Source organism: Aphelocoma coerulescens, chromosome 2 (assembly GCF_041296385.1).
Source record: "Aphelocoma coerulescens isolate FSJ_1873_10779 chromosome 2, UR_Acoe_1.0, whole genome shotgun sequence".
In the NCBI taxonomy this organism is placed as follows: Eukaryota; Metazoa; Chordata; class Aves; order Passeriformes; family Corvidae; genus Aphelocoma; species Aphelocoma coerulescens.
Window position 1 is genome coordinate 27,358,149 of NC_091015.1, and position 12,225 is coordinate 27,370,373.

At 40.7% G+C, this 12,225-nt stretch overlaps 2 protein-coding genes across 3 annotated transcripts in view; one reads left to right on the forward strand and one right to left on the reverse strand.

Moving 5' to 3' along the window:
• Window positions 1-1,056: 1,056 nt before the first annotated feature.
• LOC138106380 (replication protein A 14 kDa subunit-like) lies at window positions 1,057-4,655 on the reverse strand. The gene is made up of 4 exons (XM_069006899.1): window positions 4,503-4,655; window positions 4,182-4,256; window positions 2,133-2,241; window positions 1,057-1,636 (listed from the first exon to the last, which is right to left on the reverse strand). Exons 1-4 carry the CDS (start codon window positions 4,599-4,601, stop codon window positions 1,554-1,556), a joined length of 366 nt encoding a protein of 121 aa, XP_068863000.1. The 5' UTR covers window positions 4,602-4,655; the 3' UTR covers window positions 1,057-1,553.
• Window positions 4,656-4,709: 54 nt separating this feature from the next.
• The window catches only part of LOC138106379 (UBAP1-MVB12-associated (UMA)-domain containing protein 1-like), a 78,153-nt gene continuing 70,637 nt past the window's right edge, over window positions 4,710-12,225 (forward strand). Inside the window, exons 1-2 of one of the 2 annotated variants that reach the window (XM_069006898.1) lie at window positions 4,710-4,731; window positions 11,747-11,865. In XM_069006898.1, the coding sequence (XP_068862999.1) occupies window positions 11,784-11,865 (82 nt within the window). In that variant the 5' untranslated portion in view covers window positions 4,710-4,731; window positions 11,747-11,783. The other variant, XM_069006896.1, reaches the window with a different exon arrangement.

Genomic DNA, 12,225 nt, shown 5'->3' on the forward strand with positions numbered 1-12,225 from the left:
TAGGGGAAACTTTTATTTGTGTACAGATTGCCCAGCCACCTTTCACTGCTGCAGGACTGCATGAACAAGAAGAGTCTCGACTGACAAAGGGAAACCAGCATTTCCTACTTGGTGTGTTCAAACTTTCCCTCACAAGACCTCATACCCCAGGCTGGTCTCGGTGAAGTGCTAAAGCCATCTAGTGGCAGGCTGCTCCATTTGGGCATGGGTGGTCTGGGTAACTAACTGTACATAACATTTTACAAAGTATTATATACACACACAAAATACAAATTTTCTAAAGCAGAATGGACAAAATATTTTTAAATGCTAGGAAAATATGCATGCAGTTATTAAGAATGACATTTGATTCTACTGAGCACTAAAATACTTGGTGACAGAGCATGGTATTATGCCACATGGACCTTCTGTTTGCTGTAGGAGACTGATTCCTACTTCAGAAGACCTCCTTCCTAGTGACAGTAACTGTGTCACTGTCTGTCTTCTAGGTGGGGAGAAACTTGATCATCTCTCCAGTTTGTAGTGAGCTCAACTTGTAAGTTTTTGAAAACATATTCCTTGACTGAAAAAAGAGATGGCTATAAATAAGCACAAAGCTAGCAGTCTTATTAAGGCACTTATTAAATCTAGCTACTAAACCTGAAACCTGTTTGTACAAAAGCTTAATGAACGTGGCTAAGGCTTATTTAAAATACTTTGAAATACTTTATTAATTCCCAGAGAATATTTCCAAATTTCAATTTTACTTTGATTGTGTTACCTCAAGTGATGCAAACATTTTGCAAAGTGTTGTAAGTAGCCTGGATAGTAACAAAATTTGGGACTGTGTGGCAGTTCCTATGGTTAGTCACCATGACAAGCTGGCTGAATCCTGGTACTGCTGCTTAGACTCCAACCAAGAATGAAGGTTGTGATGAGAAGTCAACTGTGCTTGAAATCCCCAAGCCTAATTAGGCACCTTCCAAGTGTTTAACATCAGTGCAAAGGCAAGAACCTTGTATTCCACTTTGTTAAATTTAACTGTGTCAGGTAAAAGAGAACAGGAATCGCCACATATCACTGAAAATAGCACTCTTAACATTTAATGCTGACATGAACAGTTAAATGTAGTGAATCTTTTTTATTGAAGATACATTTTCAAGATGCAAAATACCTCCCCATTCAACAAATTTGTATCAAAGCAAATTAAATCAAAAATCTTTATATTAAAACCCCACCAAATTTTTTCCATACAAGTTTCCTGTAATGTATCCTAGACCCTCTACCAACTAGAAAAGGATGCTTATAAAATTTCAGTTTCTGACAAGTTTAATCTTGCAGAACACTCCTCATAGATGCAAAAGGGTTAAATATATACAGTGAGTGAGACACTCACAAAGTGTTCTCCTTGCTGAATAAATACATTTGCAAAGAAAATACTCTTCATAGGCAATACTTAGCACATGTAACAGTGTCTCTTCAGTATATTTGTTGAAAATAAATGCAACTGTTACCATGCTGTCAGGCAAGAAACCACAGTACTGTTAGAAGCTCTAAATATATGCTAATAAAAATCAAGTGTTCCTCCCAGTACCAAATGGGAAGTATTCAGGGAATTCATGAATAATTTTTAGTGCTTCATTGTAGAGTTCCAGATCTGAAAAAGGGTAAAGAAAATGGTTATGATGCATAAGCTCAATTCCCCACAAGTCAATGATAACATTTAAGTACAGGTTATTTTAAAGCAGTGTAGCTGAGTGATCCCAGTCTCCCTCAAGCTCCCATTTTCCCAAGGCAGGAACATTCATTGCTTGTTTTCTGGAAGGTTATTTTTAGGCCTGCTAGCTGCACTACCACACAAGTTTCAGGGCAAGGTGAAAACCACGTGGTCGGGAGTGGGAGAACAATCTGGCCACAGCAATGATCTAGACTGGCTCCAGCTTTGAGTCACTCCCTACAGTTTAACTGTAAACCACAGTATTTGGTACAGAACTTTTCTCATGACACTCTTCTTTTCTACACCCCGCTCCTTATCTGGCAGCTTGAAGAAAGACCTTGTCCGTAAGGAAAGGTAATCAGGCTTTCCCTTCTTGTTTACTGAAGATGAGTTCAGAACTCAAAATGAATTTGCCATAATGTATATTCTTACTCACCAAATAAACTTTTATCTTCTCTGAACTGGACATATGATGCACACATGATGGTTGCCTGATTTGTTACTCTTCCCACCACTTCAATAACCCCTGAAATCTCCTCATCCAGCTAGAAAACACATCAAAAATGAAATCACTAACACTAAATTAGCTGCTGCCTTTACTGCACAGCACTTAAGCTAGGAACTCTCCACAACTGATGGTTTGTTCATGACAGATTCTGTTCCATGTCAAACAATACAGTACTACTGAAAAGACCTGTCACCCTCCCCCCTAAAAAAACCACAAAAACTTGATCCACTAAGAGATTTACAGGTTTTGTAATAGCCAAATGTCAGTCAACAGTCAATGCCAAAACAGAAAATATGAAGAAGCATCTGAGGAAAATACCAGTTTATAAGTATATAAAACTCTGTCATTTAATCACTGAACAGAGACTAGTCTAGGACACAGAGAGCAGAACAATTCTGATTTTAAAGCACTGCATTCAAACCTGTGTCAGTTATAGAACTCTGTAAGAGCTAAGGAGGTATCACACACTCCAGAGAGCAGTTCCAATGTTCCACATTCAGGAGGTATATTTGGAAATTATTTCTTAAGTAATCTGTCAGTAAGTGTTCAGAATACAAAGATACTGACAACTAATAAGACTTTGGTTGAACAAAGGAAAAAAAGGCTAAAAATTCTATCTTACTCCAAAATAATATAGCTTGAACATTTTCTTTGTTTTTTAAGATACAAATTTTAACAGTGCAGTACTATTTCGGTAATAGTTCTTCCAATACCTAAGTCTTGTTTTTCACTTTCTAGTAAGTCTTCTGGAATAACTCCCTCCCCATAACTTTGGGGTTGAAAGAGGGAACTACACATGCACAAACAGAGAAATATATTGAAAGGGAAAAATGTTAGAAAGCATTTTGATTAGCAAATCTAGAGGTTTCCCCACTGACATTGGGTGAACTGGAGAGATGAACCTGGCCTCGCTTTTTGCACACACCAGTTTCTCCCAAGGCAGTGGAGCACGGACTGAAGTGCCCAGCACTACAGCTTTGCATTTACGGAATTCAAGCACTTACACTGTTATTATAGAATATTATAGAATCATTGGTCAGATGCTAACATCTGAATTTTTAACAACCCAAGGCAGGAAGCGTTTTCACAAACTCAAGAAAGAGGTATGAGACATTTTGTTGTGGTTTGAAGTCAGCAATCTTCAATTTATAAGACAAAACTCTTCTGTATCAAACTGCATTTTTCATCAACAAGGACAGACTCTTGTCTTGAAAGACTGAGAGAGTACCATATGCAATTATTTCCCATGGAGATGGCAAGGTTTCTCAGCATTTAACAACTCATTCAGGGAAGAGGATGTAAATATACACATGCGCTGAGTCAAGCTAGAGCATTTGTCATCACAATTAAAAAAATTCTTTAATTACAACATTTCTTGGTGGAAAAAACATACTTAGAATCAGAAGAAAACACCAAAATGTTACTCCTTCAGTGGTAGGTGATAACAAAGGAAGCAGTATTTTCGTTCAGCCGTTCTAATTATATCTTACACCCATTGCATTAATTGCTTAGGGTTTTTTTAAGAAAGAATGCTTCAAGCTAACTGGAGTTTACTGAAATGCTATGACAAGTGTTCTAAGAGAATGTAGCAATGTTAACTTAAAAAACTCTTGAAAACACCATATTCTTTTTGATTATAAAAGCAGTAAGAAAATGGGAGGCTGAATTTACAGTAAAACTAATAAACGTAGCAGAATATATTACACTGTGAACAACTAATAGAGTAAGAGAAAATAACCAAAAAGGGATGTGTCTGACAAGGAACGAGTTCTGTCTCTTAACACCAGCTGAAAATTGATAAAGACCAAGGCAGCTCATGGGTAAGAGAACAGGTTAGCTGAAAGATGCAAGAAAGAGAGGCAATGAAATACAGGTGGAAAAACTCAAAACAGGGTAGGCATGCACAGGTCTCAGAAGAGACAAAACCTCCGGAATCCACAAGAGGCGACATCATTTCCAAAGCATTCCGTAACTTACAGGCTCGCTCAGCTCCACAGTCGTATGCTTGCCGAGTCCATCCGAAAGCACGACAAGCTTCCCACTAGGATGAATCTACAAAAGAACACTTAAGTCTACAAAAGACATTAGGCCTGTGCGCTCCAAAGGCACCTGGAAGCGTCACTGAAAAGCTCTGGCCGCCTCAGCCAGTTCTTTCCCGCAAAGCTCCGTCCGCCTCCCGCCCTGCTCCCAGGCCGGCTGGAGCCGCCCAGCTGTCCCAGGGACGGCGCCGGCCTCTCCACACAGAGCGACGGGGCAGCCACATCCCCGCTCCCAGACCCCGCCGAGCGCCCCACGGACCTTCTCGACGCGCCCCACGAAGCAGACGGGCTGCCCGATATACTGCGCCAGCTGCCCCGTGCCGATGCGCGGCCGCGGCACCTCGTGGATGTCGCCCATCGCCGGCACCGCTTCCCGCCTTCCGCGGACCGAGGGAGGGAGGGAGGGAGGGAGGGACGGCGGCCCCGGGTACGGGCGGTCGGGGCGGGACTTCCCCTCCGCCGGAGGCGACCCGGAAGCGGAGGCGGAGGTTGGTGAGAGCGGCAGCGGCGGCAGCGGGCGGGTGGGTGATGGAGGGGCGGCTGACGGAGGGGCGGCTGTCGGTGCTGCCGCGGCGGGGAGGGCGGCGGGGGCCGAGCGCTGGGGTGGCCGGGGGAGCCGGCCGTCAGCTTCCAGCCCTGTCCTGTCCTTTAAATCGCCCCATATTTCCCCTCCCCGGCGTTTTCCCTCTCCCTTCAGATAGTGGCTCCCCTCAGGTGTAATTTGGCAGCGTGCCCTGGCAGCCAAGAGGGCAAAAGGCGTCCTGGGGTGCATCAAGCACCGTGCAAACAGGGGTGATTATCCCGCTGTAGTCAGCGCTGGTGTGGCCTCACCTGGAATATTGCGTAGTTGTGGGCTCTGCAGCTACATCCAAAGCTGAAGCAGTGGTGAAGGGAATGTCCTGTGAGAAACAGCTAAGGACTTCGGGTTTGTCTGGTTTGGAGAGAAGGAGGCTGAGGGTTGTCCGCATCACTCTACGCCTTCCTGAGGAGGGAAAGTGGAGACGGGATGCTGATCTCCTCTGCCTGGTATTCCAGGATATGTGGGAATGATTCAAAGCTGCACCAGAAGAGGTTTAGACTGAACATTAGGAAGCATTTCTTTACTGAGAGGGTGGTCAAACACTGGAACAGGCTTTCTAGAGAGGTGGTCGATGCCCCAAGCCTGTCAGCTTTTGAGAGGCATTTGGACAATGCCCTTAATAATATGCTCTAGCTTCTGAGATCCTCCCTGAAGGGGTCAGGCAGTTGGACCAGATGATCATTGCAGATTCTTTCCAACTGAGCTATTCTGTTCTATTAATTTCCTTTTATTTCATCGTTGAAATTGAGCTGTGCTCAATCCCCAGGTTTAGAACAACTGATGTATGTAAGACGGAGATAGCATCTGGATATAGCACTTGCCATACATCGTGCCTTTTTCCACGTGTTTTCCCAATTGGTCCCTGGCGTGGAGAGGTTCGTTTTGTGGCAAAGGCGACTCACATATCACAGTCTGCGTTTGACATAGTGTTGCCAGCAGGTCGAGGGAGCTGCTACTTCCCCTCTGCTGTGCACTGGTGGGGCACCTGGAGTGCTGGGTACGAGGGCACTTGTGGACACACTGGAGAGAAGCCAAAGAAGGGTCACAACAACAATTAAGAGACTGGACCATATGAGGAAAGACTGAAAGACTGAGAGAGCTGCAACTGTTTAGCCTAGAGAAGAGAAGGCTCAGAGGGCTCTTATTAATATAAATACCTGAAGAAAGGGTGTAAACAGGACGGTCAGGCTCTATTCAGTCGTGCCCAGTGAAAGGAACACAGGAAAAAGGTGCAAACTGAAAACACAGGAGGTTCCTCAGGGAACATCAGGGAACACTTTTGTCACCGTGAGAGTGATCAAGCACTGGTACAGGTTGCCCACAGGGGTTGTGGGGGTCTCCATCCTTGGACATAGTCAAAAGCCATCTGGATATGGTCCTGAACGACCAGGTCTAAGATGGTTCTGCTTAAGTAGGGGGTTGGACTAGGTGGCCTCTGAAGGTCCTTTCTAACTGTAGCCATTCTGTGGTTCTGTGATTTCCTTTTCTTTTCCAGGACTGGTGTTTCAGGAAATATTTGGGAAAATCTGACTCTGCTCTAGCTTAAAAGGGCAGTCACGGAACTGTCCATGTGCTGGCTGTCTCTTCTGACTAGCCACGGGCCAGTTCAGCTTGCTAACCAGTACAAAGTGGTTTTTGTTAGTTGGCTGGGGTAGTGTTCTATGGCAGCAGCCTGTGTCAGCTTTCCAAGGAAAAAGCTACTGCCAGAAGCTGTGCAGAACCAGTATGTGACATGGGAGTGTTCTGGAGTTAAATGTTACATGAGATTTAGCTGGTTGTCATCCCTCAGTGTCACCATGACAGTCACCTTTTCAGTATTTTATTTGCAAGAGAATATCCTCATCTCCATAGCATATCTTCAGAGATTTGAAAGGAGAGATCTCATCAATGTAGCTGTTGGAGCAAGGTGCAGCAGGCTGCTGCACAGTGGCCCTTCTAGGGCTGAGGGGTTTGAAGGGTCAGCGGCTAGAAAAACATGTTGTACAAGTTCTTACAAACGCGTGTCTGTATCACACTTAGCAGCTGTTGAAGGTTTTCATTCAAAAGAAAATTGTTCGAAGGGAAGACAGTAGGCTTCAGCCTATTGAGTATTGTGTCTCATTAACACCTAGCTTTCTCTTTTTGCGTTTTCTGTCTTCAGGGTTTTGAATGTTTACATCAGTTTAAGTGCTGTTATTTCATTCCTGGCTTTGTTTTTGTCACCTGTGCTTTTATTGTCTGACTTGGTTGTGGCTGGTGTTTTATGATTCAGCCTCCTCAAGTGTTTTTGTACTATGGTAATTTGGGTTGTATAGTTCTTGTATTTCTGCTTTCCTTAAATTTTATAAAAACGTTAAAAATAAATACTAACATTTCATGTAATACAGAAAAAAATCTTTGTTAATGTTTCATTATACATGTATCCATTTCTTTAAAATTTGGGTTTCTTGTGATACTTTCCATTTTTCTGTTTTCAAGAAATATGAACTAAAAAAACATGACTAATGTTAATGCCAGAGAAAAGAAATTATATGTCTTTTTTTCTTCTTCACATAGTAACTTAAACTAGGCCAAAAGCTTTTCAGCTGTTCTTTTGGTGTCACAGAGAAATATTTTCAACATGCATATTCTTGACTCTTAAATTGGTTGTTTTCATGATAAGAAGGATTGTACAGGGCTGTAAACATCTTGCTCTTTTTCTGATTGCTGCTTTATTGGTGAATCACAGCAGATGGTAATATGGAAGTGAGGATTGCTCCGATGCTCTCTGTTTTTTTCTTCCATAGATTATATATCTTAAACTGCTAGATATGAAATATTCTTGTTCTTTCTTTAAGGTCAGTTTTGTGTCTTCTTCTGTCCCTATTTCATCATTTATGTAATTATTGGCAGTGCCACTTGCAGTTCTGCTTTGCTGTATTACTGGGCATTGTCTCTTTATCCTAGTCTGCATCTTGGTGTTTTTAATATTAAATTATGATTCTCCTCCAGTATTGCTAACATTCAGGAAAGGCTGAAAAGTAATGGTAAATATACCAAAATCCTTGTTGCATAGAAAAATTTTATTGGATTTAACATATTGGTTTGGCTCAAAGGTCACCCATAGTTCTTGTCAAAGGAGACTGACAAAATGCAGGAGGAATAAATTAACCCCTTTGTGCAGCTCTGTAACTCATCTTTTCCAGTGCCACGTATGTTCTCAGAGCCTCACAGAAAGACAAAATATTTTTTGCAGCCTCACAGAATTGCTGTAGCTCAGAGCTTATTATTTGCTAATGACTGAAGCCGTGCCAGAAGCATTATTCTTAACTATCAGTGATTGTGTTCACTTTTTTTTTTTTGAGAGAGAAACATGAGGAGGAAGGGAATTGCATATTCCTACCAAGGGAGATTTTTATCTTTAGGCAGTGAATTCAATTTCAGGTCTCCTATGGAAATAAAATTAATCCCATCTGGAAGGGAAAAGTGCTGTGCTGTATAGGAGCAATGACTGCAGGAATGTGGTACTGTCTCTGAATGGTGGGTGCATTTTCTGTGATTTTGTGCTGACAGCGTTAAAAAAAAACCCAACTAAGTGCTTTTTTTCTCAAATCTGTGTGACCATCCGTCCAGGTCCCCAAACTTCAGATTTAATTTTTACTCTGAAATGAAGCTTGTATGAAGCTGGTTGTTCTGAGCTTTCGTTACCTGAAACCTTGTCTTATCTACAAGTAGTAAAACTGCAGCCTGATTCTGCAAGTGCTTAAACTGTGTCCTTATCTTCAAGAGCACGAGTGTTTCCATTCAGCTCTGTTTCTTTGTTGGATAGGGGCTTTGTTCTGTTTTTAACATGTGATTCAAGAAATTTAGTGGTTGCATTTCCCGTTGCTGGGGAGATTTATGGTTACTTTTGAAGTAGCACAGTTGATAAGATTCTTAAAAGAGCAAATATCACAAATGCCCCTGCATTGCCTGTGTACAGTCTTTCCCTTACCTATGCTGTACTGTATGTAGCTCTCATTTTTGTTTCTGTGCCCCCTCTCTGTTTTTTAGTCATTCTTTTTTTTTTCAGTTTATACTTAATGATGTATTCAACAAAGCTACCGAAATGCTAAAAGTGGTGGTTGGTAAACTCTTTCTTCCACATACCTTTCAGAGTCGAGATCTACAAGCACAACTTTTGTTTGTAAGAGGTTCTTAGAGAAGGAAACAGCCTCACTAAACATGTTGATCTTTTTAATATGTGGTTTTTATACCGCCTCCCCACATTCACAGTCACAAAATACAGCATGTACTATTTTCTTAGTGCTGGACTGGTGATTTTGACTGGTGATTTTGATAAGGACTTGAGGCCTGAGCTTAGGATGTACTTTTGTTAATTTTGTTTGGTTTTCTGCTTCAAGCAAACCTATATGTGGGTTTTGATTTTGATTTGGTTTGGTTTTGGCTTTTTGTTTTGTTTTCTGTTAGAGAAATGCTGCTGGCAGTGGAATTAAGCTGCTTCAGAAACTGAAAATTCCAAAATAAAGATCAACACTTACGTATGTAGATAAGATGAATTCTGTGGGTTTTAGAAAAAATTGGGATACTGTCAACGAAAGTAAAAAAATCTAGTATGTGAAAGTGCTTGTAACATTAATTTGGCTAGATCAAATTGTCCTGATTGCTAATTTACTCTGAATTTAAATGCCTATTGTCTTTTAAGCAGTGAAGTTTAGGTATGTTAAGTAGGCAGGATTTTAAAGACTAGAAGTGCATGGTTCCCTATACAAGTCTTTTGTGCCATGTATGTACTGATTAAGATGCTTTTCTTTGTGCAAGAAGAGAAGGGGGACATTATGTGATAGAGCTGAAAACTGTACAATAACACAGATCTCAAAAGAGAAAAAAAGTGTGATTGGAGCAACTGCAGCTCTGGCACCTCAAGTGACTGACTGGAATCTGAGCCTTTACCAAAGCTATCTGTAAGATTTTGCACATCAAGTTGATTTTGCTTCTTGTTGTTGCACACTTAGGATGAAGGTAAAATTGCATTTTAAACTGTTCCACAACTGCCTCTCCTTCATACATCATTGGAGCAGAAACCTGACTCTTGAGCATTACAGCACAGGTTTTTACCACTTGAGCTATGGGACTGACAACCCTAATTGGTAGCAGGAGAAGACTTATTCCCTGAGGGCTGAAAAAGGAATATGCTGCTGGCGCCATGTGTTGAGCCTGGGTGTGGGGGAAGGTAAGGAATAAATGAGATAATTAGGAGTTTCTACTGTGTAATCTCCATGGAACTGGAAATATCAGTATTTCTCTTGCTAAGGTAGGAAAACAAGCAAAAAGGAATAAAGTGCAGTTAAATAACATTTTTTTAAAATTACTGTATTCCTGGGATTGGATCACAGAATGGTTTGTTCTGTTCTCATGTACATTAGTGGAGTTTATTTGGTGGCTAGAAGTTGCACTGTGGCAGCATAAGCAAGCAGTAGCTGGCCAGGCTGTGGGTATTCAGTCTTCAAGTCTCAGGTATCAGGCCACAGTTTGAATAGTTGCTGCTTTTGCCACGATCTATTTATACATGAAAGCCAGTGCTTACACTTCATACAGGACTTTCTGGAGTGTGTGATCACTTGTGACAGCAGAATTTTAGGCAGTTTATATGAATAGTCAGTACTGAGTTGCCACAGATCCCTGGCCAGGGCAAAAAAAAAGTCTTGTTTATGAATATTTGGGTGGGGAGTGAAGAATTCCAGCAAACAGTTAATCCAGGATTTTTATCTTTCTTCTTCTTTTTTTTGTTTTTTTTTTTTTTTTTTTTTTTTTAATCTGCACATTTCACAGTAGCACTCTTCACTCTTTCCCACATTCTAAAAATTCTTCTTTGTTAAATTTAGTGTGAAATAATGTTACTGAAAATTGACACTGTATAGCTCTTTAATTCTTTACCCTGGAGTCCTTTCCTCTGTTGGAGGTGTATATTAGATGTTGCTATTGGTTTGTCAGTCTCTTCTCCTTAACATGCTGCTGTCTGCAAAATAGATCAGGATTCTGCTCCTCAAACTGTTTCAAAGTTGAAACGACATTATTCCACTTTCCCCAATTTTATATGGGTATTTTAATAGATAAGATCTTCACATGCCTTTATTTAAACCTTCTTTGTGTCCAGCACGTAATGTGTTTCAGCCAGACCCCAGGCTGCTCCACAGGATGGTGTTGTCCAGGGGTCCAAGTTCAGCCTTCGAGGGACCCTCATGGGTCTCTTCATGGGCTTTTAGTATGACTTTGTCCTATTTAAGCTACTCAGAATTGCTTCTATGTAATCTTCCAGCCCTGAGAGAGAGGATACTGAGCATTTTCTTTTGCAGTCCATGTTTTTATCCCAGTTGTTTCCTTGTTTTGTTCTAGCAATGGAGTTCTTAGCTGCCTTGGAAGATTCCTTTGATGAATTATTGTGGCAAAAAAAATTGCTACGAATGATTTTACTGCTGTTTCTTTTAAGGAAATCAGTGTTAACTGTTAATTAAATGTACTCAACTGTTAGGCTGTCTTTAAGATTGCAAACTGGGAAACTGAAAATAGTTACTGCTATCTCTGAAGAGAAAGTTTGTCTAATAACAATACAGAGTAGCAGAAAAATATGGAAACATGCTGGATAAATGCTGAAAGAGGTTTTCTCCTTTAATTTTCATTTAGAGGAGTTGAAGGTTTGGGGTTTTTTTTAATGATTCCACTCCATTCATAACTTTGTATAAAAACCCTTTTGTACTTCACTTTCCTCTTGCCTGTTGAAGTAAATTGCTACATCAACAAGGTAATCTGTCTGACACAGAAATGCCTGATATTTCAAATTGGGTAATAAAGATTAGCTGTAGTATTAGGTATGTGGCCTTACTACATACCTATGGTCTGTTATGTGAATTTATTGTAAGTTCTGTTACCATCTATTTATTTGACATGTTTTGTCTTCATTTTAGATAACACCTTAGAAGACAAAAAGAACCCCAGGAGACTATGTTCAGCTTCTTCCGAAAAAGTCAAGATTCAAAGAAGGTTACAGTGCCAGAGAGAGAAGCAGATGGATTTGTTATTGTGGGTAGGTGGTACTTCTGTATAAAGTGATTCTTTCATCTTTGAAATTTTGATCTTGAAGTTTCTTTGAGATGCTTAGACTAAATGAAATGTTAAGAAAAGCCATGATAAGAATTGTTCAGTATTCTTACTTTTCCTGATGAAGTTAATTTTTCTAGTCTGCTCATTTGGAGTAAATAGCTGAAGTTTTATTTACATAGGTCCGAACTCATATTCAGGAGCACTGAAAATGTAGTTTCTTGTTTCCCTTTCATGCTCTGAGTGGGGAGAAGTTACATCCTTACAAAACAAGAAAGGTCAAAGTTTAGGCTTCTAGCTTTATGATTAGAGTTGTGGGAAGTGAATATCTTTCTGCAGTTGTTAA

Excerpts from the sequence above, each read along its gene's own strand:
- LOC138106380 (XM_069006899.1), bottom strand. The coding sequence starts at position 4,601 with ATGGGCGACATCCACGAGGTGCCGCGGCCGCGCATCGGCACGGGGCAG. Across the intron at positions 4,257-4,502 it reads TCGTGGGGCGCGTCGAGAAG|ATTCATCCTAGTGGGAAGCT; the intron begins GTCCGTGGGGCG and ends GTTCTTTTGTAG. Across the intron at positions 1,637-2,132 it reads AGAAGATAAAAGTTTATTTG|ATCTGGAACTCTACAATGAA; the intron begins GTGAGTAAGAAT and ends ACCCTTTTTCAG.